Source organism: Phaseolus vulgaris, chromosome 9 (genome assembly GCF_051622355.1).
Source record: "Phaseolus vulgaris cultivar YP4 chromosome 9, ASM5162235v1, whole genome shotgun sequence".
NCBI classification, from domain to species: Eukaryota; Viridiplantae; Streptophyta; class Magnoliopsida; order Fabales; family Fabaceae; genus Phaseolus; species Phaseolus vulgaris.
The window spans coordinates 16,020,627-16,048,382 of NC_143506.1; the positions used below are offsets into that span (position 1 = coordinate 16,020,627).

The following is a 27,756-nucleotide window of genomic DNA, read 5'->3' on the forward strand; positions in this document are numbered from 1 at the left end:
GAAGTGAAACGAAACCTCACTGTATCGCTTCCTCGCGTTTTTGAAATTTCAGAGCGGAATGGCGTACGAACAACACAAACCCACGCGACCATGGATCCAAGACGCACTACTTATGCTAGTGGTTATTCTGATAGCAGCGCATGTCCTCGCTATGGTCATTTTTCTCTCCACTCATCGCTCTAATTTCAAACAAATTCCACCATTTCTATCTCTAATCACTCTATGTTCTTTCGATTTTACTTCAGGTGTATTGGATTTACAGATTAGCCACCCAGAAACAGCCGCAGCGTAGGAGAAAGGCTCACTGAGGGTAAAGGTTCGTCATCTGCGAATCCTAATTTACCTCCTACGAAAATCTGAGCCGCCATAGAATGTGGTTAGTCTTCATTTTATCGGCCTTGTTTGATCATGATCGCGGCATTTGCTAGTTCACATAGAGCAAATGAATTGAATTCAAATGCAGCTTCTTAGTGTTTCCACACTTGTTTATATGGTTGGGATTTTAATATATGATCTCTTGTAGAGCATGCTTTTAATTTAGATAATTTATTGGGTTTATTTTAATCAATTTTCTCAGCAGTTTCTGTGTGGTGTATACCTTTGCATTCTGATTTCTCAAAACAAATAATTTTTTTTACTCAGTAATTACCCTTGAAGACTGTTTTTTTTTCCGTATATGTTCTTTCTTGCACGGCCTCTTTATAATTCCCCAGCACCTATAGAATAGCTCGAGCATGTTGGGAGAAGTAAAATGATTATCTGGTTCCATATTAGTGCTTAATACATTTTTTTTAAGGTTGCGTGAATGGTATTGTTTAATGATACAAAGCAGGCAGGGTATAGTAGCAGTACACGGACAATTATACTACTATGTTTTGTTTTTATCTGGAATACTACTAATCTATTAGATGATTTGAACAAGTTTGAATAGAATTTAATTTAATTTATTAAACTTGCAACTGTAGCTTAGTGTGACTCCAGCATGTTTTTTGGGCGTCCAAAACATTTTTCTGATAAAAGACGAAAAAGTTACTGGAGAGATTATTGAAAGAATGCAGTCCTGCAATTTGTATGCACCCTCAACTTTATGAATATGATTTTTTAGTGTTTCAATTCAAGTCATGTTAGAGGTTGGTCAGCTCCATGTAATTCCAAAGGTAATGGTTTCTCTTGGAATTTGGCTTCTCTAAAGGGATGATATGCACACCTTTGATTTCCTAATTAACATTCTATTCTCCAGAATCTTCATAGAAGAGTCAAATCCCTTAAAGAGGAAGTAATCAACTATGTATGAATACGGTCAAGCCACAACTGAGCTCAGGATTTGTTAAGTTTATGCTTTAAGTGAGTCTTTATGTTGCTGGTTTCGTTAGAGAAATGTTTGCTCAAAATAACTTTGCGATTAACTTGCCCTCATTCATTTAAAGAAAGTCTGAAGCACGGGGCATCCGCAATCTACAGTAAAGCGTTTTCATTTTTCAATACAGTCTGGGACAGCTTCTGCAACGCTGTTCTGAAATGCAAACCAAGGTATGCATTCAATGCAATCAAGCAAAATTTAAATCATAAACAAGAATGAATGAGCATAATTTATTTTATGTTAACCCTAACAGTTGTATTTATACATTTGCTTCTGCAAAACTATGGTATTCGCGAGGTAGTAAAATGAAGCAGAAGAAACACGTGTTATTGTCATATATACACGGCATGTCAATCTAAGATTCAGCTCAAACCTGAGACAAATTATTACTAACTTTGTGGAGCTTCTTGAGAGCTGACATGGTAGTACCTTGCCCTTTACAAACCTGAACATTTTTAGTATAGCTCAAAGCACACTCAATCACCGGCCGCACACCAAAAAAATTAATCTCATTTAATGTAATTGAAACAAAGGTGTTTTCAATCTTCAAAAACATTCTAACTTGTTATTGAATTTCCCAGTGACAATCAGAAAGAAGTTTAACCGAATATGCTCAACCTTGATTGTCCAATGTTCCTGCGAGTGACCATCAAATTCTGGTTGTAGTGTAGATTCCCCTTTGCAAACTACCAGAACTACAATGTCCATTGGCGATAGAATAGGGTATTGCGTTATTTTGATGATTACAAATTTTGGTAGGGATTAAAGCCTAGGAGTTTATTTTCCTTTCAATTGCATAAACTCGCCATGATTACACTCAAACTTCCAAAACCACTGCTATGTTCAGTTCTCTCTCCTTAGAATGTATGTTTGAATTTCCTGTGGAATTATTAGTATTTTCGCCCAAAGGGTACGTTCTCAGATGATCCTAGATTGGAACTATTAGTATTATGCTGTCCACATGGAACTACTAAATATATGTTTAATTTGGCGTTTAACTCTATACGCCCGTTAAATATGTGGACAATAAGTGGTTACACACAGTAGCCTTCCTGTTAAACGTGATGTAATACAGACATTCAAATGATTTTGATGATTGTCCGAACACACTATAAGTGAAGTTTCATTGATTTCATCGAAGGATAAGTTAGACCCAACCTAATTGGACGAACTAGGAGAAAATAAACAATGAAAGAGTTTTCCTCACTGGAAAATGTTTCGACATAGAGTATCTATAACGTATGATTGCTGAAATAAGTTATTTATTTTAAAACTGTGGATCCTACAGGTCATATAGATTGAGGAGTTCACAAACTATCTCAGCCATCCACTTCTCATCAAAATACCTAACAATCCTACACACAGAAAAAGATAGAAAAATAAAAATGCTTGTTTTGTTTAGAAGACAAAAATACTTGTTTTTACTTTTTCTGGACAAACATATATTTCTATAGTTTTAGTTATATTAACTAATTTAATTTTCAAAATTTTAGAAACATGTGAATTTGATTTTTCTTTTTCTTTTTTTAATTCAATCTTCGAGTTAAACAAACTAATTTATTTATTTTGTTTTTTCAGAAAGAAAATAGAAAAATCTTGGACATGTTTGATTTAAAGTACACCAACTCAAAACATATTTCTCTCCTTAAAAAGACTAAAAGTATAAAATAATTTATTGTTATAAATTTTTTAATTTATTTTTATGCTATAGATTATAATACAAAACTTAAAACTTAATTGTGTTTCTCTTTGCATCCTCATTCTAATACAATCAAAGCAGAATTTAAAAAAAAAAAACACACAAATACACTGCGTCCAAAAAAGTGTCCTACGGAAAATATATTGTAGAAACAAAATTATTATAGGAAAAGAAAAGCAAATACTAAATATTTGAATGTTCCTAAAATATCTGCATGAGAAGGCTCAAAATCGTGACATGTGGTATTTGACCACTTAATTGATTCCACTGACATCCACAGCTGAGCAAGCAGGTGCATGAATGAGAATCAAACTACCATATCATTACTTTAAATGGCTATATTAAAGCTTGGACTTTTTTTTTTCATTTTTTATCACATTATATATTATCATAGTTTTATCGTTAAAAAATGTCTAAATGGATATAGATTAAGGAAATAGAACAATCTTATCATAATTTTTTTTTTTCATTTTCTTAAAGATCTTAAGTTTAATTATACCCAAAACCCTTAAATACTACTCTGTAATCTTTCATAATCTAATCCTAACATCTTTTGTATGCATATTTTTTATTTACGTCAGAGTGTAGACTTTCACATGGCTGGTATGTTAAATGAAAAAAAAAATGAACGATTTTGTTTATATTTTAATTTATTAGTGAGTATTTCATGTGCTGTAAAAATATTTAAATTAATAAAAATAAAAAATTAAAGTAACCTACATTTAAAAAAAAAATTAAATGAAAATAATATTTTGATTCTAATAAATTCAAGTTTGAAAAAAGTTAATAAACCTCAGAGTAAAATAAGGTTCGGTTTTTAAAATAAAATAATTGTTAAATAACAACGAAAATACATTTTCAACACTATGTTTTTATCAATGTTTGAATTTTATTAAAAATCATAAAATTTTATGAATATTGTATTATATTTAATGATATTTCCTTATTTTTATATTTTTCAATAAAATAGTATATAAGATTGTGCAAACCTATAAATGAGTTGTGTAAGGTTGAGTTAGCTTAAAGTTCACCTCTTAGTATGATATCATATCAATGTAAAGTCTATCCTAGCGAAATTTTGTTAGCCTTATCAGGTCACCCGCTGTTGGACCATAAATAAATATATAGTCTCACAATATCAGACCACCCATAAATATATATAGTCTCGCACGAGTTGGAAGGTCTCGGCATGGGGATGTGTGTTGGAGATCTCTCATCTACTAGAGATACAAATATTTAATAATATATAAGTGGGTGCAAAAGTTAGTTTTATAAAGTTGAGTTAGACTTAAAGTCAAATTTTTAATGTTTGAGACTTCTTATTGACTAAAAATAAGAATATTTCATAGTATATAAGTGAGTACGAACCTTGACTTCATTAACCAACTTTGTAAGATTGAGTTGAGTTTAAAGTCTACTTCTCAATACAGTATCATAGTCATTTAGAGCGTAAACCACCAACGATAGTTTGTTTAACTTGAGATCACTCGGGTATCTAATATCCATATCTATCCTTATTTAGAAGTCATAAACCATAAAAAATGAAAATGAATTTGTAAGGTTTTTCAAATAAATTAAATTACTATAAAGATGAATATTTATGGATGAAAATTACATTGATTATTTGCTGCTATGAAAATAAATGTATTTAAGATGCTTTTAAATACGAATGAATAATAGAGGGAAGAATTTGTAAATTGATAATGTAAAGTAGTTTGTTTAAGATGAATGTAAAGTAATTATTGAATTTACAAAGAATTTGTATAAATGTATGCTTGATAAATTTATTGAATTTTATAATTATTTATTAAAAGAAGTATTAATATTTTTTAACATATTATTATATTATTTAAAACTCATTGAAAATTAGGTATCACACTTAAAATTTTTTAAAAAAAATTAAGCTTTTTAGCTCATTACAAATAAGATGAATAAACGATGACGAGTACTAAACTCAGTATCTACTAAATAAAAAAATGTTAAATATATTTGTTGTTTGTGTACTATAATATAAAATTGATTTTTGTCTTAATTCAAAATTTAGATCATCTAATTACATGAAAAATATTGTAATAAATCATTTTGTATGTGAAATTATAAATACATGAATAATCTAAAATTTAGATAAAGATAAAAATTATTTTTGTATTATAATATAAAGATAAAAAATATATTTAATTCATAAGATAAGAATGGGAAGTAAAGAAGTAATGGATCCTTTTATGATAATGGTTTTTGAAAAAAAAATTACAAAGAAAGTAAATGTACTTTCATAATAAAAGCATGAGAAAAAGCAATAAAAACAAGTGATATTTATACAATATTAATTTTATCCTTTATATTCTATGATCACGTGCCATTAAATTCTCATACTTCATTCTCAACTTTCTCATTATTGTTTTTTTAATACACGCTCATTCTTATCCTAGGACTGAAACCCCTTATTCAAGGTACTGTTTATATATTATTCACATGGTAGTGTGATGTTAGTATGTATTATCATTTATTTTAAATTATTTATGAAATGCTACTATTTTGATAATTAACAGAAGTCAATTTTATAGTTAATTATTAACTACATTTTACTTTATTATTACATAAAAATTAATCTGGTATACATTTGCATTGTATTTTTAGAGTTTATTGCACATGATTTACTCATGAAGTTACCGAGAACAAAATTTAATTTCTCACTTCCAAATCTAACATATTAAAATAAAGAAAATTTAGAATGTATCAATTTAATATGTGAAGTCGAATGTAATTGGTTAAAAATATTCAATCATTTCTTAGACTGATACTTATACATAAATTTCCTATTTTTCTGTAAATGTACTAAATTGGGAATAACAATTTTGATTTGATAAATATCAACACAGCTAAAGAATGTTTAAAAATTTTATCACCTTATAAATTGTGTTTTGAGTCATAAAAATTCAAATTTAAAGTCCCAAGTTGTATACTGTAAGAGTATTAGTCAATGTTTTTGTATATAAATAAATTTGTAAAATCTATGGATATACTTGTCTATAAATAATTTTTATAGATACTTTTCAATATCTGGTTATTACTAACGAAAAAAACATAAAAATTTTTTATCTTAATAACTATTATCGACGAAGTTTTGTATGTGAATAATTTTACTGACATTATTCCATGATAATCTGTCAATAAACTTATTTACAGGCACAAATCCAACCGTAATTTATTTATTAAAAAATTATTTGATTTAATAACTATAAAGTTATTTTTTTTATAAAAATACTTTCATGTTAGACATTACAACTTAACATCTCATAAGTAACAATGATAATATGTCATCACATGAAAAAAAAAAATACAAAAATATAGAGATTAGGTTAAAATCCATATGTTAACAAAAACGATACATATGTAGACTATACATATTCATAAATAATTTTTTAATAACAGATTAAATAAAAACTTATTATACAAATGATTATATATGAATAAATTCGGATAGTAATTAAGACAAATATTTAATCGATTACAAAACATTCACGGAACATTAGTTCTATTAATAAATGCAGCACAAACAATAAAGTTAAATTTAATTTAATCATTACTTATTAATTAAGATAAATTCTTCCTTCACCACATATCTTTCTTTCCCCATGCAACATCATACTAATTTTATGTAAAAAATTGGTTTTAATTTTTTTTTATATAATTATAAATGAAAGATAACTTTACATATTTAAATAACCTCAACTGCACTCGTACTTTTCTTCCACATGTGAGAAGGTTGACAAAAAGATTCGTTGTATTTGACGTTTTTCATAAAATAATTTTTTTCGAGTTTAGTACTCCATTTTTGCATCTCGCTGATTTTTTTCTGGATTTTGTAACTTTTAAAAAATAAAAATAAAAATAAGCTAACAAAAATAAAATCACCACCATTAAAAATATCAGAAAACTTATATCAATCATCAAAGTTTACCACAAACAACCACTAAATAAAAATAAAACATCACACTATCCACCATGCAGGTATTGATGGAATAAAAAAAAATGTAAAAATAAAAATATAAAATATGGAGATGCAGGGATAATTTGCATTAATTATTTCTTTTTTTTTGCAGAATTTTTTTTTTAAAGTTGTGAATGAATGATCCTTTATTTTACTTCCTCTCACCATCATGTTACTCCAGGTGGCACCTTAAGGTGTGGTTGTCTCAAAATATCTACCTGTATTTATTTGATGTCATTAAATCTTCTTAACATGAGGAATTTCCCAGAGAAAATGAAGTGTGTTTACTTGCCTAAACAAGATGAACATCCAAAGCAAGTTGTGAAGTGACGTTGATACCTTCTTGCGTTCATAGGTAAAGAATTTTGTAAAATAGGGCAGAAAATGAGCTTGGTTTTCTGTGGAATCCTTGCTTCCATAACCATTTATAAAATTTATCACTTTGTCTTGAAACAGATTATGAACATAACCAATGATAGGTTCAAGAGGTGATGAAAATTTTAGATGAATGAGATCGAGTTTAAGCATCACTAGCGCAGAAATGTAAAATAAATGCGGCTATTTTACATTTACAAATGCGGTTATAGAACCGCATTTGATCAGCACGCATTCGTAAATCAGAGATATACAAATGCGGTCATAGAACCGCATTTATAAATTAGATTTACAAATGCGGTTATTTAAAATAACCGCATTTGTATATTATTCTGAATAAGGGATGAAGGTTTAGGGGTTTAAGATTTACGAATGCGGTCTTGGTAATTTAAATCAGTGCACATTGATTTACAAATGCGGTTTTTTATATAACCGCATTTGTAAATCATTGGCATTGATTTACAAATACAGTTTTACTCTAGAATCGCATTTGTAAATCAAATTAATTTCAAAAATGCCATCGCATTTTTTACAAATACGTTTAATCACAAATTCACACTTAATAAGGAGTATTCTTTTAATCTTTTTCACTAGTTCATCTGCTAAAGTTTTGTGACATCTACATTCTAATGTTCTAATGCATGATGACATGCATGTAGTTTAGTAGAAATGAATTCTTATCTTATCTTTATATTTGGAGGAAGAATTTCACAATTTTACTCACATTCAAATGAATTTAATTTAAATTGATCTTATTTTAAGTTGTTTTATTTTTAAAATATTTTGTTTGGAAAAGATAATACAAATTTAGTGAATTTTAATTTTTAAATTTTTTTTAATTATTACCGAATTCAAAAAATATTTAAATATCAAATAATAATTGTTAAAAATCCAAAAATAGTAATATTAATTTTTTTTGACAGTGTATCTTCATTGATTTTCTGTCATAGTTCGTCAAACATTTTTATTTGATATTTGCAAACAAAATTCTTAATTGATGTTAATCGAAATTATTTTTGACTGATTACAAATATTTATGATGAGTTTGATGAAAGCTATTTTTATGATGTTGATGGTTGAGGCTGAATTTTTTTCTTAATTCACATTAATAAAAAAAAACAATCATAATTAATGGTGGACAAAAGTTTTTCCATTTAAAATTAGAAAAGAGTTCCTAGCAAACTAATTGACAAAAAAAATATAACTGCACGATGATAAAAAAAAAAATTCACAGCTAATATTGATAACAAAATAATCATGACAAATATTTATTGTAATTAATTCACATATGTAAGAAAAATTGTGTCCATTATCAAGAAAACTCTAATTAATATCAAGCAATAAATTATAGCGATCTAAACAATTTCTAATAATTTAAATTACAATTTAAGTTCTATTAACATTAATAAAAAGAACTATAGTTGACATCAACTAAAAAGTATTTATTCTAATAATGTTTTGATTTTAGTCAAACCAAGACACTTTAACCAAAATTAAGTTAAAAGAAAATTACGAAAAATAAAATACGAATTTGAGAATATGAAAATTTTCAAATTCTTACTTTTAAGTAAAATTTTAAATCATGTAATTTTAAATAATCCAATTATACTAATAAAATTCTAGAATTGTTTTTAATTTTTTATCTAAACTATATTTTCTCATAAAACATTTCAATTTTTTTTTTACAAGTCACCCTCTTAAAATTTCTCCCCCAATCACAAGTATGTAAATTTTTGAACTGGTACAAAATTCATCACATTCCATAAAGGGTTAAGTGTGGTTAAATTATAAAACCTCATTCACTATTTTCCAAATGAAATATAAATCAATCAATCAACTTGTGCTTCTTAACTTTTATAGTTCTACCCATCTATAATAAGGTTTTAGATATTTGATAGTTAAGATATATTTACTTGACACAAACTTGTGATTTAACCCCGTGACTCACAAAGTACATTTACCAGCAACAAATTCCAAATAAGTTTCCCCAATAGAAATTTTCAGACTGTGTGCATCACTAATACCAAACCCTTTCTTTATTTTATGAGTAAGAATTTGTTCCAATTTACAAGGTTTTATCCCTTTGTTTATTTAAAATATGACCTTTTTGATATCTCACCATAATACATTTTACACAGAGCGTCGAAGTGTAATTGTAAGTATCCGACTGACCGAGCATCAACATTGAGAAAAGAAGATTTAAGAAAGCAGGAATACCGTCAACAACTACAAGTAGTGTCTAGACCTTTTATTGTCTTGTTCCAATTTACAAGGTTCTATCCCTTTGTTTCTCCAAAAGATGACTAAAAGAATTTTTAAAAAATCGTATTAATCTCTTCATAAACTCAAAAGAGACCCAAAATAATCTTGCATAGTATAAATTGGCAAGGAAGTGAAGACAAACATTGAGACAGCCCTTATCTCTATTAAAGAGATGTCCTTTCCATGAGGCCAAATTTTTAAAGTTAATATACAACTAACACAGTGTTTTGTTTGACATATTTCGTTGAAGTATATTTGAAAGATGTTGAAGTATATTTGAAAGATGAGAAAGTGTAACAATCTTCATGCATAGTTGAGATGATTTGTGGTGATTTGGAAGGAAAGAAAGAGAGGAAGATGGAAAAATGACTCCCCTTAAACTTGAAGAAAAATATGAATTTAATTGGACAATTATAATTTTGACCATCGTGCATGAAAATGGTTAAATATTGTAGAACAATAAAATGAACTTGGTGTCAATTTGTCTCTTAATTGATTATGGTTCGCTTAATAATCAGTTAAAATACTTATTATAATTGGTTATGGTTGACAAGTGTGTTATTTTAGTGCAGGAAGTGATAATGTATGGAGAGGAGATCATTATTATTGAATTTAATGAACATGCATGTAATGTAAGTATAGACATAATGTGAATATAGAGAGTGAGTGTTATGAAATTTTACTTAGGATTTTCATACTTACCTTTTGAACTGATATTTCATTTATTATCTAGACCAAAACTCATATGTTAACAAAAATGATACATAGGTAGATTATACTTATTCATAAAGAATTCTAAGAACATACTAGATGAAAGTCTATCATATCAATGAAAAAAAAATCATCCAATGAAAATTAGTCATAACCGTAAACGCAACGCAAACTAAGACAAAATCACATTAAAGTCAGACATTAGCAAACTCCATCTTTTGAACTTCTTCCATAACATGTATAACTCAATAGAATTCAACAATCATATCTGAACTTCAAAAAAACGTAGACAAAACACCAACAAGTTTATGTGTTAATTTAAGTCTTAATTTTTTTAAGTTTGATGGTTATAAAAATGTATTTCTTTGGTATTAATATTGTTAGGAAAATTAAGTCTTTATACAAACAGAAGCTATTGTTTGTAATAACTATTTATAATTTACTATACTTTTTTTTTATTTTAAATTTTTAATTGAAATAATACTTTTTAACTTTTTTTCTAAATTTGTTAAATACAAACTACACTATATAGTACTCCAGACTAGGAGTACAAAATTATATTTGGAAGAAACGCTAATTAAGAGATAAATACAATAAATATATAATAATTGTAATTAAAAATAAAATTATTTGATTGATAAACATTGTTATTTATTTTAATTCAAATCTTTAAAAATTTTAAGTTAGGAATATTTTATAAATCAATTAATAATACAATTATATATTTCACATAATAATATTGGTTTAAAAAACTAATTATGATTTTTTTTAATTATAAATTTGAAGCATAGATATATAAATTTATTTTAATTTAAATCCTTCATAATTTCAAAACTTAAATATGTCACTATATATCATATATAAATTTTCTACTCAAATATAATTATATAATTATTTTTAACCATATTCCTTGCAAAAGATACGAAAGGCAGATGCAATAAGGCGTGTTTGGTTTTTTTTGTCATCTGCAAACAAATTTTTATTAATCAAGATAAAATATGCTTCACTAATCTTAACTAATCTCTTATTATATACTGAAAAATATAGCAATACAAATAAATAAAAAAACATCACATATCGAGAAAATCATTATATAAATATAAAAAACCGTTCCATAAAGTAAAATATTTTAAATCAATATGTTAAATATACTAATTAATAAATTAGCTTAACAGAATTATATAAAAAATAAAATATATTTAATAAGAATTCGTGTGTGAAGTCCAAAGCTTGACTATATAAAATGAGCGTGGCAGTGATGAGTGAAAAAGGAAAGAGAAAAATCGCGTTTGCTCCGTGTGGCGTTAGTCGTAGATTGGACGAAACGCAAGGGTATTTTAGGTATTGTCTTCTCTTTAACCTCAATTCTTTTGATTCATATGCTAAACACCAAACATCAATAAAGGGAGCAGAAGCAGTACTTGCGTCGTCTTCTCTTCTCTTCTTTTCTGTTCTGTTCACTCAGTAAAGACAAAAATCGAAAACCCAAAATCACATCTCAAAATCAACCCAATCTCAATGACATGACCGCGTGAATCCAGACCCACCCGCTATCGCCGCCATGTCCACCACCGCCTCCTCCGCCCACTGGACCTCCGACGCCGTCCACGGGGGATCCCTTCGCCCTGTCGACCTCGACTCCGGCACGAACGGCTGGGCTTCCCCGCCCGGCGACCTCTTCCTTCTCCGCTCCTCCAATTACTTCACCAAACGCCAAAAAGCCCCTTCCGGCGACTACCTACTGGCACCGGCCGGCATGGACTGGCTAAAATCCCAATCGAAGCTCGACAACGTCCTCGCTCGGCCCGACAACCGCGTGGGCCAGGCCCTCCGGAAGGCCCAGGCCCAAGGCAGGGCCCGGAAGAGCTTCATCTTCGCTGTCAACCTCCAGGTGCCGGGGAAAGAGCACCACAGCGCGGTATTCTACTTTTTCACGGACGAACCGGTCCCCTCCGGTTCGCTCCTCGGGCGGTTCATCGAGGGCGACGACGCGTTCAGGAACCAGCGGTTCAAGCTGGTGAACCGGATCGTGAAGGGCCCGTGGATCGTGAAAAAAGCGGTGGGGAATTACAGCGCCTGCTTATTGGGGAAGGCTCTGACGTGTAACTATCACAGGGGACCGAACTACTTCGAGATTGACGTGGACATTGGGAGCAGTGCCATCGCCAACGCTATCCTGCGCCTCGCGCTGGGCTACGTCACCAGCGTCACCATCGACATGGGATTCGTGGTGGAGGCGCAGGCGGAGGAGGAGCTCCCCGAGAGACTCATCGGAGCGGTTAGGGTTTGCCAGATGGAGATGTCCGCGGCCACCGTCCTGGACGCGCCCAACGCTCCACGCGGCAACAAGGTCAACCACCTCAGTGGTAACGATGAGTAAAAAATTTAAATTAAAAAATAAATAAAATATAACAATGTATTTTTTTATATTAAATGTTTATTTAGATGATTTAATTTCGCTTCCGCTTCTGCTTGGTCCTCGTTATCGGTGTATTCTTAGGCTCTTTTTTCGGGGAGTAATAAATTATTCACTGAATTTCGGTCCCTTGGAATTTCCGCCATTACTTTTGTTTTGCGATTTTGTTTGTAAAATTGGAAGTAGTGGGACAGGGGAATGACGAAAAAGGTTGCAATTTTAGCATCGGAGAATTTGTGATTGTGGGCGGCTACTGAGGTGGGTGGGAGCTGCCTAGGGAGGAAATGTAGTGGAATGCAACCTCACATGCTTTGGAAAAGTTCCATAAAACTTACCACTACCAAACTCCTTTTTATTAACACTATTTTTTAGTATTTTTTGTGCTAATATTAAAATTTGATTGAAGAACATTGTGAAAGTACCCACCAATACAAATACAATGGGTACTTGTTTTGGTTTTATTATGATTCATGATTCCTGCGAATCATTGATCCACCAAGTTGCTGTTGTTTTTTGGAATCAAACAGCACACTAAACGTACCTTTTGCGTCGTGTTTAGATACTTCTATTCTATTGGACGATAACATTTAGAGATGCTGGGACTATGGGACAGCGATGATGATGATGATTACTATTTTATGGGATTATGCTGTCTTTTTGTTCAGAATATTATCATGGCTTTAAATTACAACTATACCAAAAAGATTGCTGTACAGAAAAATGAATGAAGAGGGTGGATGTTTAGTTTCGTCACAGAATAGAAACTACAAAAAAAAATGTGTTAAAGACGGTTTGGTTATAGCGTGTCATTCATTTTGTATGTTTTCAATTTAATAATTTAATAATTTTGACTAAGCGGTGTATGATTAAGATCAATAATGACCTTTTGTCTCACGGGGTGCTGTTTTTTAGTGTAAAAAATTGTTCTATTTCCTTCTCGTTCACTGTGCCAAAACTCTTCTGGTTGGAAAGCGTCGTAGAATACTGGAAAATAAAATAAAAAATATCACGAGTTTAAGGTGTTTTCTTAGAGAAAAATTACGAGTCCATGAATGAAGTTTTAGAAAAGTAGTTTTTATTTAACCCAAGATACGTTGAAATGAAGTTGTGGTTAGAGTCATACCTGGTATTGTCGCTCATGCTTAGGCTTACAGAATCGGATTCTATTTTAAATGTCTTCTTTTAATGATAACGACAGTTGGTATTTTTTGAATATGAAAGCATTGAAATTCAAAGCAAGTTGATAAATGTTACCTCACAGAGAGGAAAAGCGATAGTTGAAGAACAATCCTGCGGGGCGCTCAATATTTGTACGCCGACTTTTCTGAATGTATGATGCAGAGAGAGAGCTATGAGCATTCAATAACAGTTGCCGCCTTAGGGTAGGGGAAAATGCATTCTTCTTACTTTAAGACAAATCAAATGAAAAAATAAATTGAAAGCAATGTTCTTACTTGCCTCCGGTTTAGGACTTTTATTCCCTTAACATCTTCTAATAATACAAATAATTGTTATAATCCTTAGTAACATATATGATACAAATACTATCTAAATAATGATAATACTCATTATTTACATTACTCTAATAAGTAAGTGCTGACATTCTGATTGACTTGATCGTTGGAGTGTTTTTACAAGTATCATATGACTCTGTGCTATCACAACACAGCTAAAAGAAGGAAGGAAATGCAGGAAGTCAAGTGCACATTCATTCCACAACACTCACAATTCTCCTACTATGTTGGAACCACCTTCCCTACATCAACCATTTCTTCAATTTCTATTTCAATTTCCTAATCCTCGTATGTTAATTCCTGGATTTACACATCCTCAATAAGAATCAACATTAGGGCATCACATGAACATGAACAGAAAATTCCAAAAATAGCTATTACCAGAAGTAACACATTGTAAAGGTGCTTTGCTGTACCTCATCATCAATCATTTCTTCATTCATAAAATCACTAAAAGTAACTAAAAAATGTGCAATTCATATTCCAAAAAAAGAAAGGAAAAGGTTAGTATTCCAGTGTCTTTTTTCTTTATAGACAAATATTAATCATTAATGTTAGCCCTTACAGGGGGAATTTGAACTCACAACCTATCCCTCTCTTTCCTCCATTTTTACTACCAAGCCAATCTTAAATCCCTGTCAGTTCCCTTCTTAAAACAAAACCCAGAGAGGTATTTCAAGCGTTAACAGTTAATAACAACGAGTCACTTAACATGTTCCTACACTACAATTGAATTTCAGAACGACCTTAATTTGAAAAACATAAACACACTGTTCAGAGTCAAAGTTGTTGGAATAACTGAAATAAATTATCATTAGGAGTTTGTCATCAAAAGCATATATTAAACCCATTTTCCCTTTCATGAACTGAACTCAAGGAAGTAGCAACATTTCTGCATAAGTGTATTAAAAATGAAAGAACTTGTTTCCTTCTTGCAGAATAGTTGAACTATAGATCTCAGAAATTATTTCCTTCATCAACATCATAAGATTCAAACTTATGCCCCTTTGGCTCCCACGCAAATGCAATGATCTTGTCATTTTTATTCTCTATCTCCAACACTTCTATGGGAATATCTTTCTCTTTAACAACAAAAGCTCAAATCTGGTATATGACTTTTTCTTGCTTTTGGCATAACGATCAACCTTTACAACAAGGCACCCTCCATTGCTTTGCAAGTACATCTTGCAATCACTGACTCTAAAATGATTCTTCTGTTTGAATTCCTCTTTACCAGGGATCTGAATCAGACTACCCTGCAAGAGATGGCAATAAAGAACATAGATATATCAGTACTTCAACCATGCATAAATTAATAAAAAAATAAAAAATAAATTCATGAAATGCCTTTACCCTGGCATTGGATTTGTTGGTCACCAGCAGAAATCCATTACACTCTCAACCTTTACCTTGGGATTGGACTGAGAATTTACAATTTTTAACAAATTCAAATGCATTAAATTGAATTGATTTTATTTTAAAGGTTTAATTTTTAAATTTAGTACTTAAATTAAATATTTAGGTTTATTAAATTTTATCTTTTTATTTTGATTAAATATTTTAATTACCACTAGATAATACTATCATACACATCAATAAAAAAATGTTATTAACATTTATCGAAAAAACATTATCACCCATTAATTGAAAAAGTCTTAATTGATGTTAACTTTAACAATTGATAAATAATTTTACTAATATCAATAAAAAAATAATTTTCATGGACATCGACTAAAATCTTGTCTTATATCGATAAAAAAAATAAAAGCAATTTTTTCAATGTTGGTAGTTTTTTTTTATTAACATTAGATTAAGAATTAACCTTAATCTACATTTTGGTCAATCGAAAAAATAACCTTATTAACAACAGTTGTATATAATTTCAGTTGGTGTGAATTAAAAAGATTGTATAGTTATTGAAGTTGACAGAGAAAATTTTAGCAAACATTATTTGATAAACATATTTTAACAAAAAAATATTTAATAACAACAATTTAAAAATTAATCACAATCAACTTTAATTTTAAAAAAATCTAGTTGAAAAAATATGTTCGAAAACTTTTTGAAATATGCTTGACGACATTTTGATTGATACCTCTTAAAATAAATATAAAAAACATAAAATTTAAAGATAAGAAGAATTTCAAAGTTTTAGTTTTTAGGTAAAATTTATAATAATATAATTTTTTGTAATCAACCTACCTACTTAAGTTCCAATTTTTTTAATTTAAATAAATATTTTAATTTTTCTATGAAAATAAAATAATTTTTATTTATTTTTTCATCAAATATTACTATTAAATACTTCTTCTCAGCTGAGAGAAAATGTCTGAGGTAAACCAAAAATCATATTAAGTATGTGTGACTTTTCCTCCATCCCTTTTGAAGATCGCCCTTTGAATAGTAATAAGCATCAGCGTAGACTTCCGCTGCCTTGGCTTCGTCTGAAAAGGGCGCCAATAAGACAAACAAACTCTTAATCAAATAATTGGTGTTGTTGATTAATCCAATTAATCATCATCATTACATGCTTATAAATAGAGTTAGCTTTCTAATGTTTTGCTTCAGGCAAATGCTTCCTACACCCAATCATTTTTAACCTGCACCCAACATATTTTTTAATTTCCAAAAATGCTCTTAATTCTGAAAATAAAAATTTAGAATTGAAAATAATATATTCCGAAAAAATAAATTCAGAAGTGATTATTGAGTTTTGGAAATAAAAATCTGAAAACAAAATTAAAATTTTATTTTGGATAAAAAATCCAAAATTGAAAAATAATACATTTTAAAAAAAAAATTCAGAAAAAAAATTGCTGTGTTTTGGAAATGAAAATCCGAAAAAAAAAATGAAAAACAAAATAATCCGTAATATAAAATCTCATTCCAGAAAAAAAAATCCAGAACACATATTTTGGAAATTTTTTTAGAATAATTTCATCTTTTCTTCATAATGATATGGTGCAGGAAACAATTGTCTTTGCTTCATTCCTCATAATAACTTCAGTGTCAGAACCAACACTAATCACAAATTGGTCTGATGTTTTTGGGTTAGTTAGCCAATATCGAAGATTGTCACTGTTCCAATTGCAAAGTTTGATGGAGAGAAATATAACTTGAAACATCTGCTGAAATATTCACTCAGAAAATAATAGAGATTTTTTTTCTTGATTTAAATGCTTTAATTATTAACTAACCATTGATAAATATTTAAATACATTTTCTGAATCTGTCAAATAAGATACGCGAGTAAGAAAAAAAAAACATTAGAAATAAAATATTTTACCAAAAATAAAATTAGAAATCATAATTAAATATTTGAAAAATATTTTAAATTACTTATTGAATTTTATTAGAACACCTTGACTTGAGGATACTTGAACAGTTTGAGGTTGAAATTTATATTTAGGTTAAAAAAGTTTTTGATCTCATAAATAGTAAAGTTTATTTTTCTAAAATAGTCTTTTAACTTCTTATGTGTAAAATGTTTTTTCCATTATAAAAGATTTATCTATATTAGATGAGTGTATTACATGATTTTGTAAGTAAAAAATCCAGATAAAACAATGTATTTTTCAAACACTATGATACTTATTTGCACAGATGCCAACATTCTCATTTTCACAATTGGATTTACGTGTTTAATTTTGCTAAAAGATAAAACATTTTTATTACTTTATTTATCATGTATTTTGACCTAGTGCCTCTGTTTTTATGGGTTTGGAATGTTTTTTATTTTTGTTTTTTTTTTGCATTTTCTCTAAGTTTTGACAGTCAATATGTACATTACATGGAGGTTTCGACAGTCGGCATTTCCACAAGATAATTGTAAAAAATCTTCAACGTTGGTTTGATATTCAGTAGTTTTAGATAATAAATATTATTAAATATGTACTTATTTATAAAATTGAATTGGATTTATGAAGTGTTGAACCCAATTAATACAAACATCATTGTTAAGTCTTGTATTAATATATGACATGGTACTTAATTACTATTGTTAATGTGGTGATTAGGTGGAAGGTAATTTAGAGGGTAGATATGTACTAGGCCATGTTGAGCATGCTGGGTTTCACCAAAAATTTATCCCAAGTACTATAAGACAACTAGGACATTTCAACTATGACTACATTTACAAATCATAATGTTAGAAGATGACAGTTCAACTAGGACTACATTGTCTGAAACCCTAAACGTCTTTAAAGTTCAATTACAAAATCATGTCCCAATATGTTAATATATTAGTCAAACTACATAGTTTCTGAAAAAATAGATCAGAGGACAACAAATAATGGGGAAAGAAGAAGAACAAGATAAATGAAACTATTTAGAGACACTACTGTTAGGATGACATCCTCCATAATGCTTAAGAGAGCCTTGGTTGCTGCACCAAGTTTTTTCCCTTATGAGTTAGTTGATGCACAAGATATTCTAATTTCACCCATATCACCAGATTTTACACCAACACTAGTGAGTTTCAAGAATGACGGACCCCATTTTTCAAAAACAGTTCTTGATCATTTGCAAAATCTTCCACTAATATTCTTGTGCTATCATTGTTTATCAAAACAGAATCGAATTGGAATAAACCTTTATGACGCAGAAGATTTTGGTAGTACATGTTATCAAAGATCAAAGATGTTTCAGGATCATTGTTCACTTTTATAGACGGTTGCACACCAGCTGGACATTGTCCAATTAGCATATTAGCATAATTACTGTCAAGCGTTTTGTCAACGAGTCTTAGCTTTCCAGTTGAATCTTCTTGAAAACGATCCCTGAATGAATTGCAATGTGCTGTGCCTATGGTATGAGCTCCTGAAAAGCTTAAATATAACATAAGCTTGTGCTACTAGCATGATTTCAAAGCAAAAAGTGTGAAAGGTTAACATATTCAATAGTTCACAGAAAATTAATTCTGTAATACTTATCTCAAACACTTATGTTTTGAATACATTCAAAATATATAAAAAAAAAAATCAATAATATTTGGTACAATTTTATATTGATGGAACCATTAAACCCTAAATCCTAAATACTAAACCATTAATTTACAAAGTTGGACAACAGTAAAAAAAAACATAAATTTGATGACAGTTGAGAAGATTCTCATCTACAAATCCTCTAACATTCTTTCTATCCACCAGATTGTCTTGTTTATTGGAGTTTACTTGAAAAAAAAACACTGAATTGTGGAATTCAAATAATATAGACCTCAAATAAGTTATTAGGAGGATGAAAACCAAAGGAAATGAGATTGTTAAAAAGAAGCAAACCAATAATAGGAAGGGCATATTACACTGACAACCATTGGATTTGAAACACATCATTAACACTTCTTGTCATAAAAAAACACATTCTTCTGTGTAAACCTGTAAGGGGGTTAATGTAAAGTTATAACTGTTTTTGGACATAGAACATGCACCTGAAAGGACTACAAGATCAAGTAAGGATAATCCTTTAGTGGCAAAGAGTTGAATCATCTGATCCATTGAAAAACTGGTGTCCACAATGTTGGGTCTGACATTTGAAGCAACTGAAACCATCCCATCTCTCCTACCTGTAGGAATCATAATCCTAGGTCCACCAGCCTGTTCTCAAGTGCCTTTCAGTTAATAACCATACCAAAATGTGAATAACCATTGAAGAATATCATCCATGCAATGAGGTAGAACTTACTATTTCAACAGCATCTCTAGCAGCTATAGCTATGATGTCTGCACAAGAAACAGTTCCAGGGCAGAATTTCTCAAGGACCCTTTTTGCTGAATCTATCACTGAAAATCCTCCAACAGATCTATTCCCTGGATCACTTTGTTCTGTATTGTTCCCTTGTAGCATCAAAGAGGCATCACATCCCTGCATATAAAGTGGTCGTTACATCAAGGAAACTCACTGTAAGCTACAATTGTAAATGCTCACAACATCTCAACTCATCTTCACTTTTTCTTTTAATACAAAACATCTCAACTCATCTATGCTACTCTTTTTTTTTATATACTCAGCATCACTGTGGAACTAAACATCCTTTTTCTCACAATCACATTTGAATTTTTCCCTTCTATAACTGGTTTTTATCTGGTGAACATTTAGTTAAGAGATAAGTTCCTTGGCTGAATCAAGTAGCATAGAATCAAAAGAAAAGCACATTTCATAACAGTTGAATACTAACCTCCACAAAGCAATCATGGAAAACCAAGCGAAGGAGCTTTCCAGGAATAGAAGGATCAGTAGAAGAGGATGAGCTAACTGTGTCTCTTATGATTAACTCAGCTGATGGGCATGAAGCTGCATAGAAGTTGAAAGAGAGGTTACCCTTAACAAACCAAACAAAAGAAAACATAAAAAGAGAAGAGATTGCCACGGAAAAAATTCTTGTTCTTGTCTCCATAGAACCAATTTTTAGTACTTTTGGGGCAATGCATTGAATCTGCAGAGTCTTCCACTTGATAATGATACAATACCAGAGGTAACGTAACTAGGAAATTGTGCATATTTAAAACTACATTTATGTGGTTAGTTGAAGTCAGTAGGTAGATAGAGGATTTGGTTACTGCTTCTAATTACTCTTCTCTCATCAAGTTTGGTAGAATTAGTGAAAATGCTCAAGAACTCTTTTGGTACTTATGCATTTGATCAAACACTTTATCAGGTTACAACAGAGAGTTTATAGCTCAATGAACAAAAAACTCCTAGTTGGTCAATGAACCAAGGAAATTTAATTTAACCAACTACTTGGTCAGTGAAAAATAATAAAAATGACAATTGATTCATCTTATAGAAAATTGAGTTATAACTTCTAGAACCTTGTGTATGCTTCACTCTTCCTTCCTCTTTCATGTTCTAAGTTTGACCAGAATGTTGATAAATTACTTAAATGCTTTAATTAACTTACAATTTCATCTAATTATTTGAATGACGATGTTTTTAGTTGAAACAAATCATTTTATCAATGTAATTAGTGTAAATATGTGTTTTTGTTCTAATTTAATTCAAACACAGGTATTATAAACTTTAGGTTAATGCAGTTATAACAATAGATTTTCTTAAGATGTGTATTACCTTTATGTAACTAGTGCGACAATGTCTTATTTTAATGTTTTTAAAATCATTTAAATACTGAAAGCATTATTTACATAGATTTAATTGTAAAACTACTTACGCATTGGTAAACGTTAAAATCTTTTTGTTAATTTTTAAAAATTATATTCTGAAAAAATATTTAGTTAAATTTAATTAACTGGGAAGTATATGAACTTAAAAGAAACTTTTTATTATGAGATTTATTAAAAGCGTTTTATAACTAGGGTTGAATCAATTGAGGCGATCAATAAGTTTTTTTTTATGATTTAGTTTCACTTCTTCCAGCTTTCTTAAATTAAAAAAAAAAAACTTAAGATGAGAGAAGTTAACTTTGTAATAATTTAAGTTTAGGGTATAAGTGAAATATGTTTGTTGTGTTCTTTAATATGATGTGATTTATTTAGAGTAATATAGTTAATGAATGGAGAAATAAGGTAAAAGTATAAATTATAAATTAGCATTTGGTTCGTTTCTAAATGAGTTTGTAAAGCTAAAATTGTTGGGTTTAGAAAAAAATTAAATTAATTTTTATAATGTGACTCACGTTGGACTTTGGATTCGAATGTGATTTAATAATAATAATAGAATAAATTATTCATTAATCATGTAAGAAATATATATCTGATATACCTAATGAAAACCTACATCTGATGGAGATTGAGAATTAAGAGTAATAGAGTTTTGTCTCTGCAATAAAAGTTGTCTCACTTAACTATGAAGAAGGTGGGTGACAATAACCGAATTAGCAAGAGATAAATTGAGAATAAAGGAGGTAAGAAACTCTCGTAGGATCTCTCATGGATCAAGGTAAGTGTCTTAATTGTATGTAAAGCATGTGAGAGTGAGAATCATAATATGTTAAGATCTGTATGAGAACATTATTGTATTAGCCTCATTGCTCATTTTATGATTCTCCAATGTTTTTTCAAAAATCATAAGAACCCTAATTTTAAAATATTCCCAACATGTAAATTATAAACATGAATGAACACATACAATAATGTTCTCATACAGATCTTAACATATTATGATTCTCACTCTCACATGCTTTACATACAATTAAGAAAGAGATAAACACTTATCTTCATCCATGAGAGAATTTCTTTACCTCCTTTATTCTTAATGTATCTCTTGACAATTCCGTTATTGTCACACACCTTCTTGACAGTTAAGTGAGCCAACTTTTATTTATAGAGAAAGAACCCTACTACTCTTAATTTTCAATCATCATATGTAAATTTTCATTAGATATCATCATATATATATTTTTCACATTAACCAATTAATCATTTATTTTATTATTATTAAATCACATACGGGCCAAAATCCAAACTTAATATAATGTGAGTCGGTATAATTAATTTACCTAAGAAGTTGAGTTATGGGTAGAATTGTGTGAACACGGTGTGTAGTGCCAAGTTTTTAAAACTGAACAATATAATCAAATACAATTATAACTGTACTGTCAAAAACTAATTATAACAGCCTTTTATTTTCTAAAAAGATAACCACTTTAGACCTCAACATATTTTAAAAAAATATTCCTCAAAAATGAGTTGAGATAAAGTAAGTAATCTTTGTCAAATTAGCAATTAATATTTTATCTCGTTCACGAATCGTTAAAGAAATATCAATAATAATTTTATCACAAAAGTTAGTTCGAATTTTTAATTTAAATTTTTAACTTCAAGTTAAATTAATAAGCGTAAAAATGACATCCTAATTTTCCTTAGTCCCCTACCAATTTATAATCTTGTACATTTAATTTACTTCTATCTAACAAAGCAGAATCATCATTATTATTATTGATTATAAAAAAAATATCATTGATAAGAATAAAAATATTATTTTTCACCGAGATATACGTTTTTTTTTCTCTCTATTTTTATTGAAATTTTACATAACTTTAAAAGTACAGCTTTTATGCACATTCATTCTCGATGGGATTCCACCGACTCAAAATATTTTCACAATTTCGTTCAATGTCTTTCGATCCTTAACTGTATATGAGCTTTTAAATCCAAAACACAAGCATGGCTTCTGATCTTTGAATACCGACGAGATGAAGGAAGAGGAACCACAGTACAAAACTAATGCAATTAATAGCAGCAAATCCCTTGACAGAACCAATTCGCACTACTCAGCCAGTTGATTCAGAAAATGCAGTAAACAGCCATTATAAGAAAAATGGAGACCTTGAGAGAGATTTTATTGTTATAAGAAAAATGGTCAGTTAATAATATACATGCAACTTAACTACTCATTAGTGGGTGAGAAAATCCACAATCTGGTGAGTGCCTCATCAAGAGTCAATGTCCTCTGTAAGTAATAGGCATAAAATGCTAGTTGCAGATAATTACCAATTCAGTATGTTAATTTGAAATGAAGATTCACAAATTTGAAGTCCCGGTCTCAACTTTCAACGTTATCAACTTTTGGGAGGTCATCATCATCATCATCATCATCATCATCCACATCATCAATGGGAATGTCCTCATTATCATCACTAATGCCTAGAAATGTATACGAAATATTGTAAGTTGTTAGCTCAACGAAAAAGGTCAAAATTTATACTATTACGAGCGTAATACTATTAATAAAAAATTTGTAATCACAATTTGACACCAACTCAAACGTTTTAGTCACCCCCCAAAAAAAGTTACATTTTATGCAAATGTAGTCATGTCATGAGTATGGGTTATTGGTTTCAGTGCAGTGTGTACCTACCTATATCTTCAACTTAAATAAAATTATAATTGCAAATTAATAGATCTTTCCAAGGACCCAATTTGGGCCAATTGAAAAGATAAGTTATGCTGGTAGAAGCCTATGAATGAAGGAAACCTAAGTGAAAGACATTCTAAGAAGTCATCCTTAAGTTGGCAGGAGAAAATGTCCCTACGGGGTAACCCAACGATAACAAAAAGCTTCCCCTTTGCAGTGACCCACTCTTTAACAAAAGCGACCAGGGGCAACATCAGTTAAGTACGTACTAAGATGAGACAGACCATTTAACACGAGCTCACCCCATAACTATAGACTTTAATTCCACATGTATCTTCTATTTCTCTTTTGTTATAACTACTACCATTAAAAAACAAAAGTGCAAGCTGGGATAGAGTGCAGTGATATTTGCTTATATTAGCAATCAAGGACTGTGACTATAGTCAGAAGAGATGCCAGCCCATAAGGGTCTTCTGATCTTCTTCACAAGAATACTCATAACATGTTTCTATCTTGGATATGATGATATTATAATTTCATAACACCATAACAATCAAGAGATAGCTTAAATTAAAAGAACAATAACCCAATTAAGAGAGAGAGATATTCGAAGGAACAAGTGTTAATTAAGTTGACTACAAACGCTCTTATGCTAAAATTGTATGTCCCCAAGATATTCTCCAGACTTCGCTTATATCATTTTTTGTAAAAAATGGACTGACTTCCAATCTATGGCCATTAAAAAAAGGCTTTACCTCTTTTAACTGAAAGAGAAGGATAAGGTGAAAAGTCCTTTGCGATAGGATTGCTATCAAGAAGATATGGAAGTTCCAGAAGCTGCAAAAAAGATTCTGTCTGAGGGTTTCGGGGACTTGCTACAAAAAATAATAAACAGAAGAGAAGAAAATCAAATAAAGTTAACACTTTTATAGTTACATTTTAAACAATACAAGACATGACACGATGAAATAATGGCAAACATCATCGTTGCATAAGAACTCGGTCGTTTTTCTTTCAATTTTCTTTTCTATAAGCTAACTATACCATTATAAAGATAAAAAAAATAATTATAAAAGGAGTAAATACAAGAGAAAAAAGAACAGTTAACTCACAGGTAGACATTCCCATCATAGAAGTAAATCTTAATTGTGACTAATTCAGGAGATAGAATGTGATTGACAATTTGACATTCAATTGAAAGGAGTATTTTTTAGTTTGAATTGGAGCCTATTTTACTGTATTACTGCACCACAAAACGCAAAAATCAAACTTTTTACTGACATATGTACAAGAATGGGAAGACACCATAGTCGACACTTCCTAATCATAACATGCATATACGATGTTCATGCATGGGAACTCACACAAAGTATGCACGAATAAGATTAGACAGCTACAAGTTAGCCCAATCACTTAAGTGATCATGATTAGAATATCTTTATCCAGAAAACAAGTTGAAATTTTTTTAATTGGGGTTTACAATGTGTGCTTAGTAATTGAAAACAAAAGAAATACCAGTCAAAGCACCATCAAAATTGGACCGTGAAGAGTCATAGCAAGGAGCTGTTCTAACAAATTCAAACGGTTTGCACCCCTTCTCGCGCAGCCTGCTTCTAACCCACTCAAGACAGTCTTCCATCTCAAGATTTATACCTCTGTCAGCAAGTGAATATGGCAGTATTATTACTATAAGAGCAGAACAATTTGTGAACTCAAGCCCTAATTGTCAATTATGATGCTTTCACATGTACATGCACACCTGAAGTCTGCACCTTTGGTGGTCAAAGGGAAGATAGGGTTGAACTTCCGTGTTATCGCCAACCATTCTTCATCATACCGAATCTCATAAGGACCTGCATCTGATTCAATTTCCACAATCTAAAGGCACAGAACATGCCATGATTGTAATCCCTAACTCAAATGGCTATCACAGAAGATTAACCCTGAAAATTATAATTGTATGCCTATACCTGTAAGAAATCACGCCCGGCAATACATTTGTCCAGTGCAAGGAACTTTGTCAGCGGACCTCCTTCCCCATGTTGAACCAGAGCAGCAAACTTGCAGTGTAAGTGAGCCGAAAACCAATAATTTGGTTTCAGTTTTTCTAGAAGTTCAGCAGCAGCTTTACTCCCTAATCTTTTTTCCTCTATCTGACAAATATAAGCCTTATCAGGTACAGAAATAAGACACTGTCTTGTTAAGATCTGGACCACCTTCTCAATAAAAACGTTTAGAAGAAAAAAACACAAGATGATAAAATGAAATCAGAAAAAATTTCAAAATTAGCTAGAGCGTTGTGCATAAGCTAATTTAGAAGTGGTCTAATTTAACTTCTCCAAGAGGTTATTTAAACATTTTGCAAACGCTAATTTTAACTTAAAAGGAGAAATTTATTTCATTTTTCTTTTTTTTTCTCTCCTACAATTACTTCTACAATTACTTGTTAAGAAGTTTAATCCGAACAGGGCATATTTGATATATCCCAATGATAATGCATACGATGGTTCCACATTCCCCTGAAATAAATTTATGTTTCTTATTTTTTGATAAGACAGACGTGACACTATCATCCTCCTAGCTTAGTTCTTAGCTTTCTCCATGTTGCTGAATCCTTGACAAAAAAATACAAGCAAATTATTACTAAACCCTTGCAATTTCATAACTTCAAAAATTTCAACAAATCCCACCTCTTGCTTAAAATAGTGCTTGCGACGAACAAGCTCCTTCCAATCCCCATAATCAGTGATTCTCAGTGGCCAATCATGCGAAAGAAAAACATCAATGGGCTCCTTAACTTCCATTAGTTTACGAACATCATACTCACGAACATGATACACAGACCTAATGGTACTCTGATCATAGGGAGGCCTCTCAAAGCGTCCTGCTCAAACAAACACCTAACATCATTCAGTAATCGGCAAACAAACGCCCCATTCAGATTCAAACACTTCAAAATCCCACAGTTCACAAACAGATAAACAACCTAATTTATAGTCTCGACCATTATAAATCCCAGAGAGACCACCAATTCGGACATTCCCAAACCTCACCACCCCAGCAGCTCCCAAGAAGTAGATATTAGGAGCAGCCCATCCTCCATAGTACCTAAAACAAACACATACCAAAACACTTATCAAAACCCTAAATCACAATGCAACAGAACAGTTATTGGACTGTGAAGCTGAGGTGAACTAACAGTTCCCAGAGATAATTGGAAGCTTCGTGGTTGCCGCCGATGAAGATGGTGGGGTAAGGGGCAACCTCGGCGCCGGAATAGTACTTCCAGAAGGAATTCATGGAGCGATACTTGGGCGGGACGTTCAAGCTCTTCAAGTCATGCTCGTTCCTCACCGCTTGGAAATCGCCGCAGCAGAGGAGGAGGTCGATTTTCGTGTTCTGGGATTTCTCCAACTGCTGAAGGGTTCTGTACACGTTGTCCAGGTCGCCATGCATGCACCCTTCCACCGCTATCTTCATCCTCGCTCGCTTCCCTTGTCTGATCGGAAACCCTGACAAAACCCTAATTTCTCGTCTCCGTTATTTCGTAGCGGATAAATTTAAATGGTCTCCTTCCATTTTTTTTTACCAGTTCATTTTTTGAAAATTGAAGTATGACAC

General features: G+C 30.7%; 2 protein-coding genes, 1 long non-coding RNA gene and 1 pseudogene across 8 annotated transcripts; 2 read left to right on the forward strand and 2 right to left on the reverse strand.

Annotated features, from left to right (window-relative positions):
* On the forward strand, nucleotides 1-1,601 carry LOC137822623 (uncharacterized). The gene is made up of 5 exons (XR_011082948.2): nucleotides 1-154; nucleotides 246-376; nucleotides 966-1,157; nucleotides 1,241-1,344; nucleotides 1,428-1,601. It is a non-coding gene; the product is annotated as an uncharacterized LOC137822623 (long non-coding RNA).
* A 10,155-nt stretch (nucleotides 1,602-11,756) lies between these two features.
* Nucleotides 11,757-12,943, forward strand: LOC137820709 (protein ENHANCED DISEASE RESISTANCE 2-like). Its single transcript, XM_068624922.2, has one exon. The coding sequence runs from the start codon at nucleotides 11,960-11,962 to the stop codon at nucleotides 12,776-12,778; it is 819 nt and encodes a 272-aa protein (XP_068481023.2). The 5' UTR covers nucleotides 11,757-11,959; the 3' UTR covers nucleotides 12,779-12,943.
* A 5,670-nt stretch (nucleotides 12,944-18,613) lies between these two features.
* On the reverse strand, nucleotides 18,614-20,801 carry LOC150025191 (peroxidase 46-like; annotated as a pseudogene). Its single transcript, XR_016515749.1, has 4 exons — nucleotides 20,501-20,801; nucleotides 20,008-20,187; nucleotides 19,754-19,919; nucleotides 18,614-19,146 (listed from the first exon to the last, which is right to left on the reverse strand). The product of XR_016515749.1 is annotated as a peroxidase 46-like (transcript).
* A 2,789-nt stretch (nucleotides 20,802-23,590) lies between these two features.
* Nucleotides 23,591-27,615, reverse strand: DBR1 (debranching enzyme 1). 5 transcript variants are annotated; one of them, XR_016515747.1, is made up of 8 exons: nucleotides 27,335-27,615; nucleotides 27,122-27,243; nucleotides 26,826-27,019; nucleotides 26,106-26,288; nucleotides 25,895-25,994; nucleotides 25,651-25,790; nucleotides 24,891-24,972; nucleotides 23,591-23,924 (listed from the first exon to the last, which is right to left on the reverse strand). XR_016515747.1 is itself a non-coding variant. In XM_090295614.1 (8 exons), the coding sequence occupies exons 1-8, from the start codon at nucleotides 27,613-27,615 to the stop codon at nucleotides 23,824-23,826; spliced, it is 1,260 nt and encodes a 419-aa protein (XP_090151740.1). In that variant the 3' UTR covers nucleotides 23,591-23,823. The 5 variants fall into 5 exon arrangements, 1 of the variants encoding a protein (XP_090151740.1); XR_016515746.1 differs by having other exon boundaries at nucleotides 24,891-25,010; XR_016515745.1 differs by having other exon boundaries at nucleotides 25,895-26,013.
* Nucleotides 27,616-27,756: the final 141 nt, after the last annotated feature.

Coding starts and splice junctions, on each gene's coding strand:
- LOC137820709 (XM_068624922.2), top strand. CDS start 11,960: ATGTCCACCACCGCCTCCTCCGCCCACTGGACCTCCGACGCCGTCCAC.
- DBR1 (XM_090295614.1), bottom strand. CDS start 27,615: ATGAAGATAGCGGTGGAAGGGTGCATGCATGGCGACCTGGACAACGTG. Junction 26,014..26,105: donor CCGGGCGTGATTTCTTACAG/GTATAGGCATAC, acceptor CTGTGCCTTTAG/ATTGTGGAAATTGAATCAGA. Junction 23,925..24,890: donor TTCTCTTTCAGTTAAAAGAG/GTAAAGCCTTTT, acceptor ATACATTTCTAG/GCATTAGTGATGATAATGAG.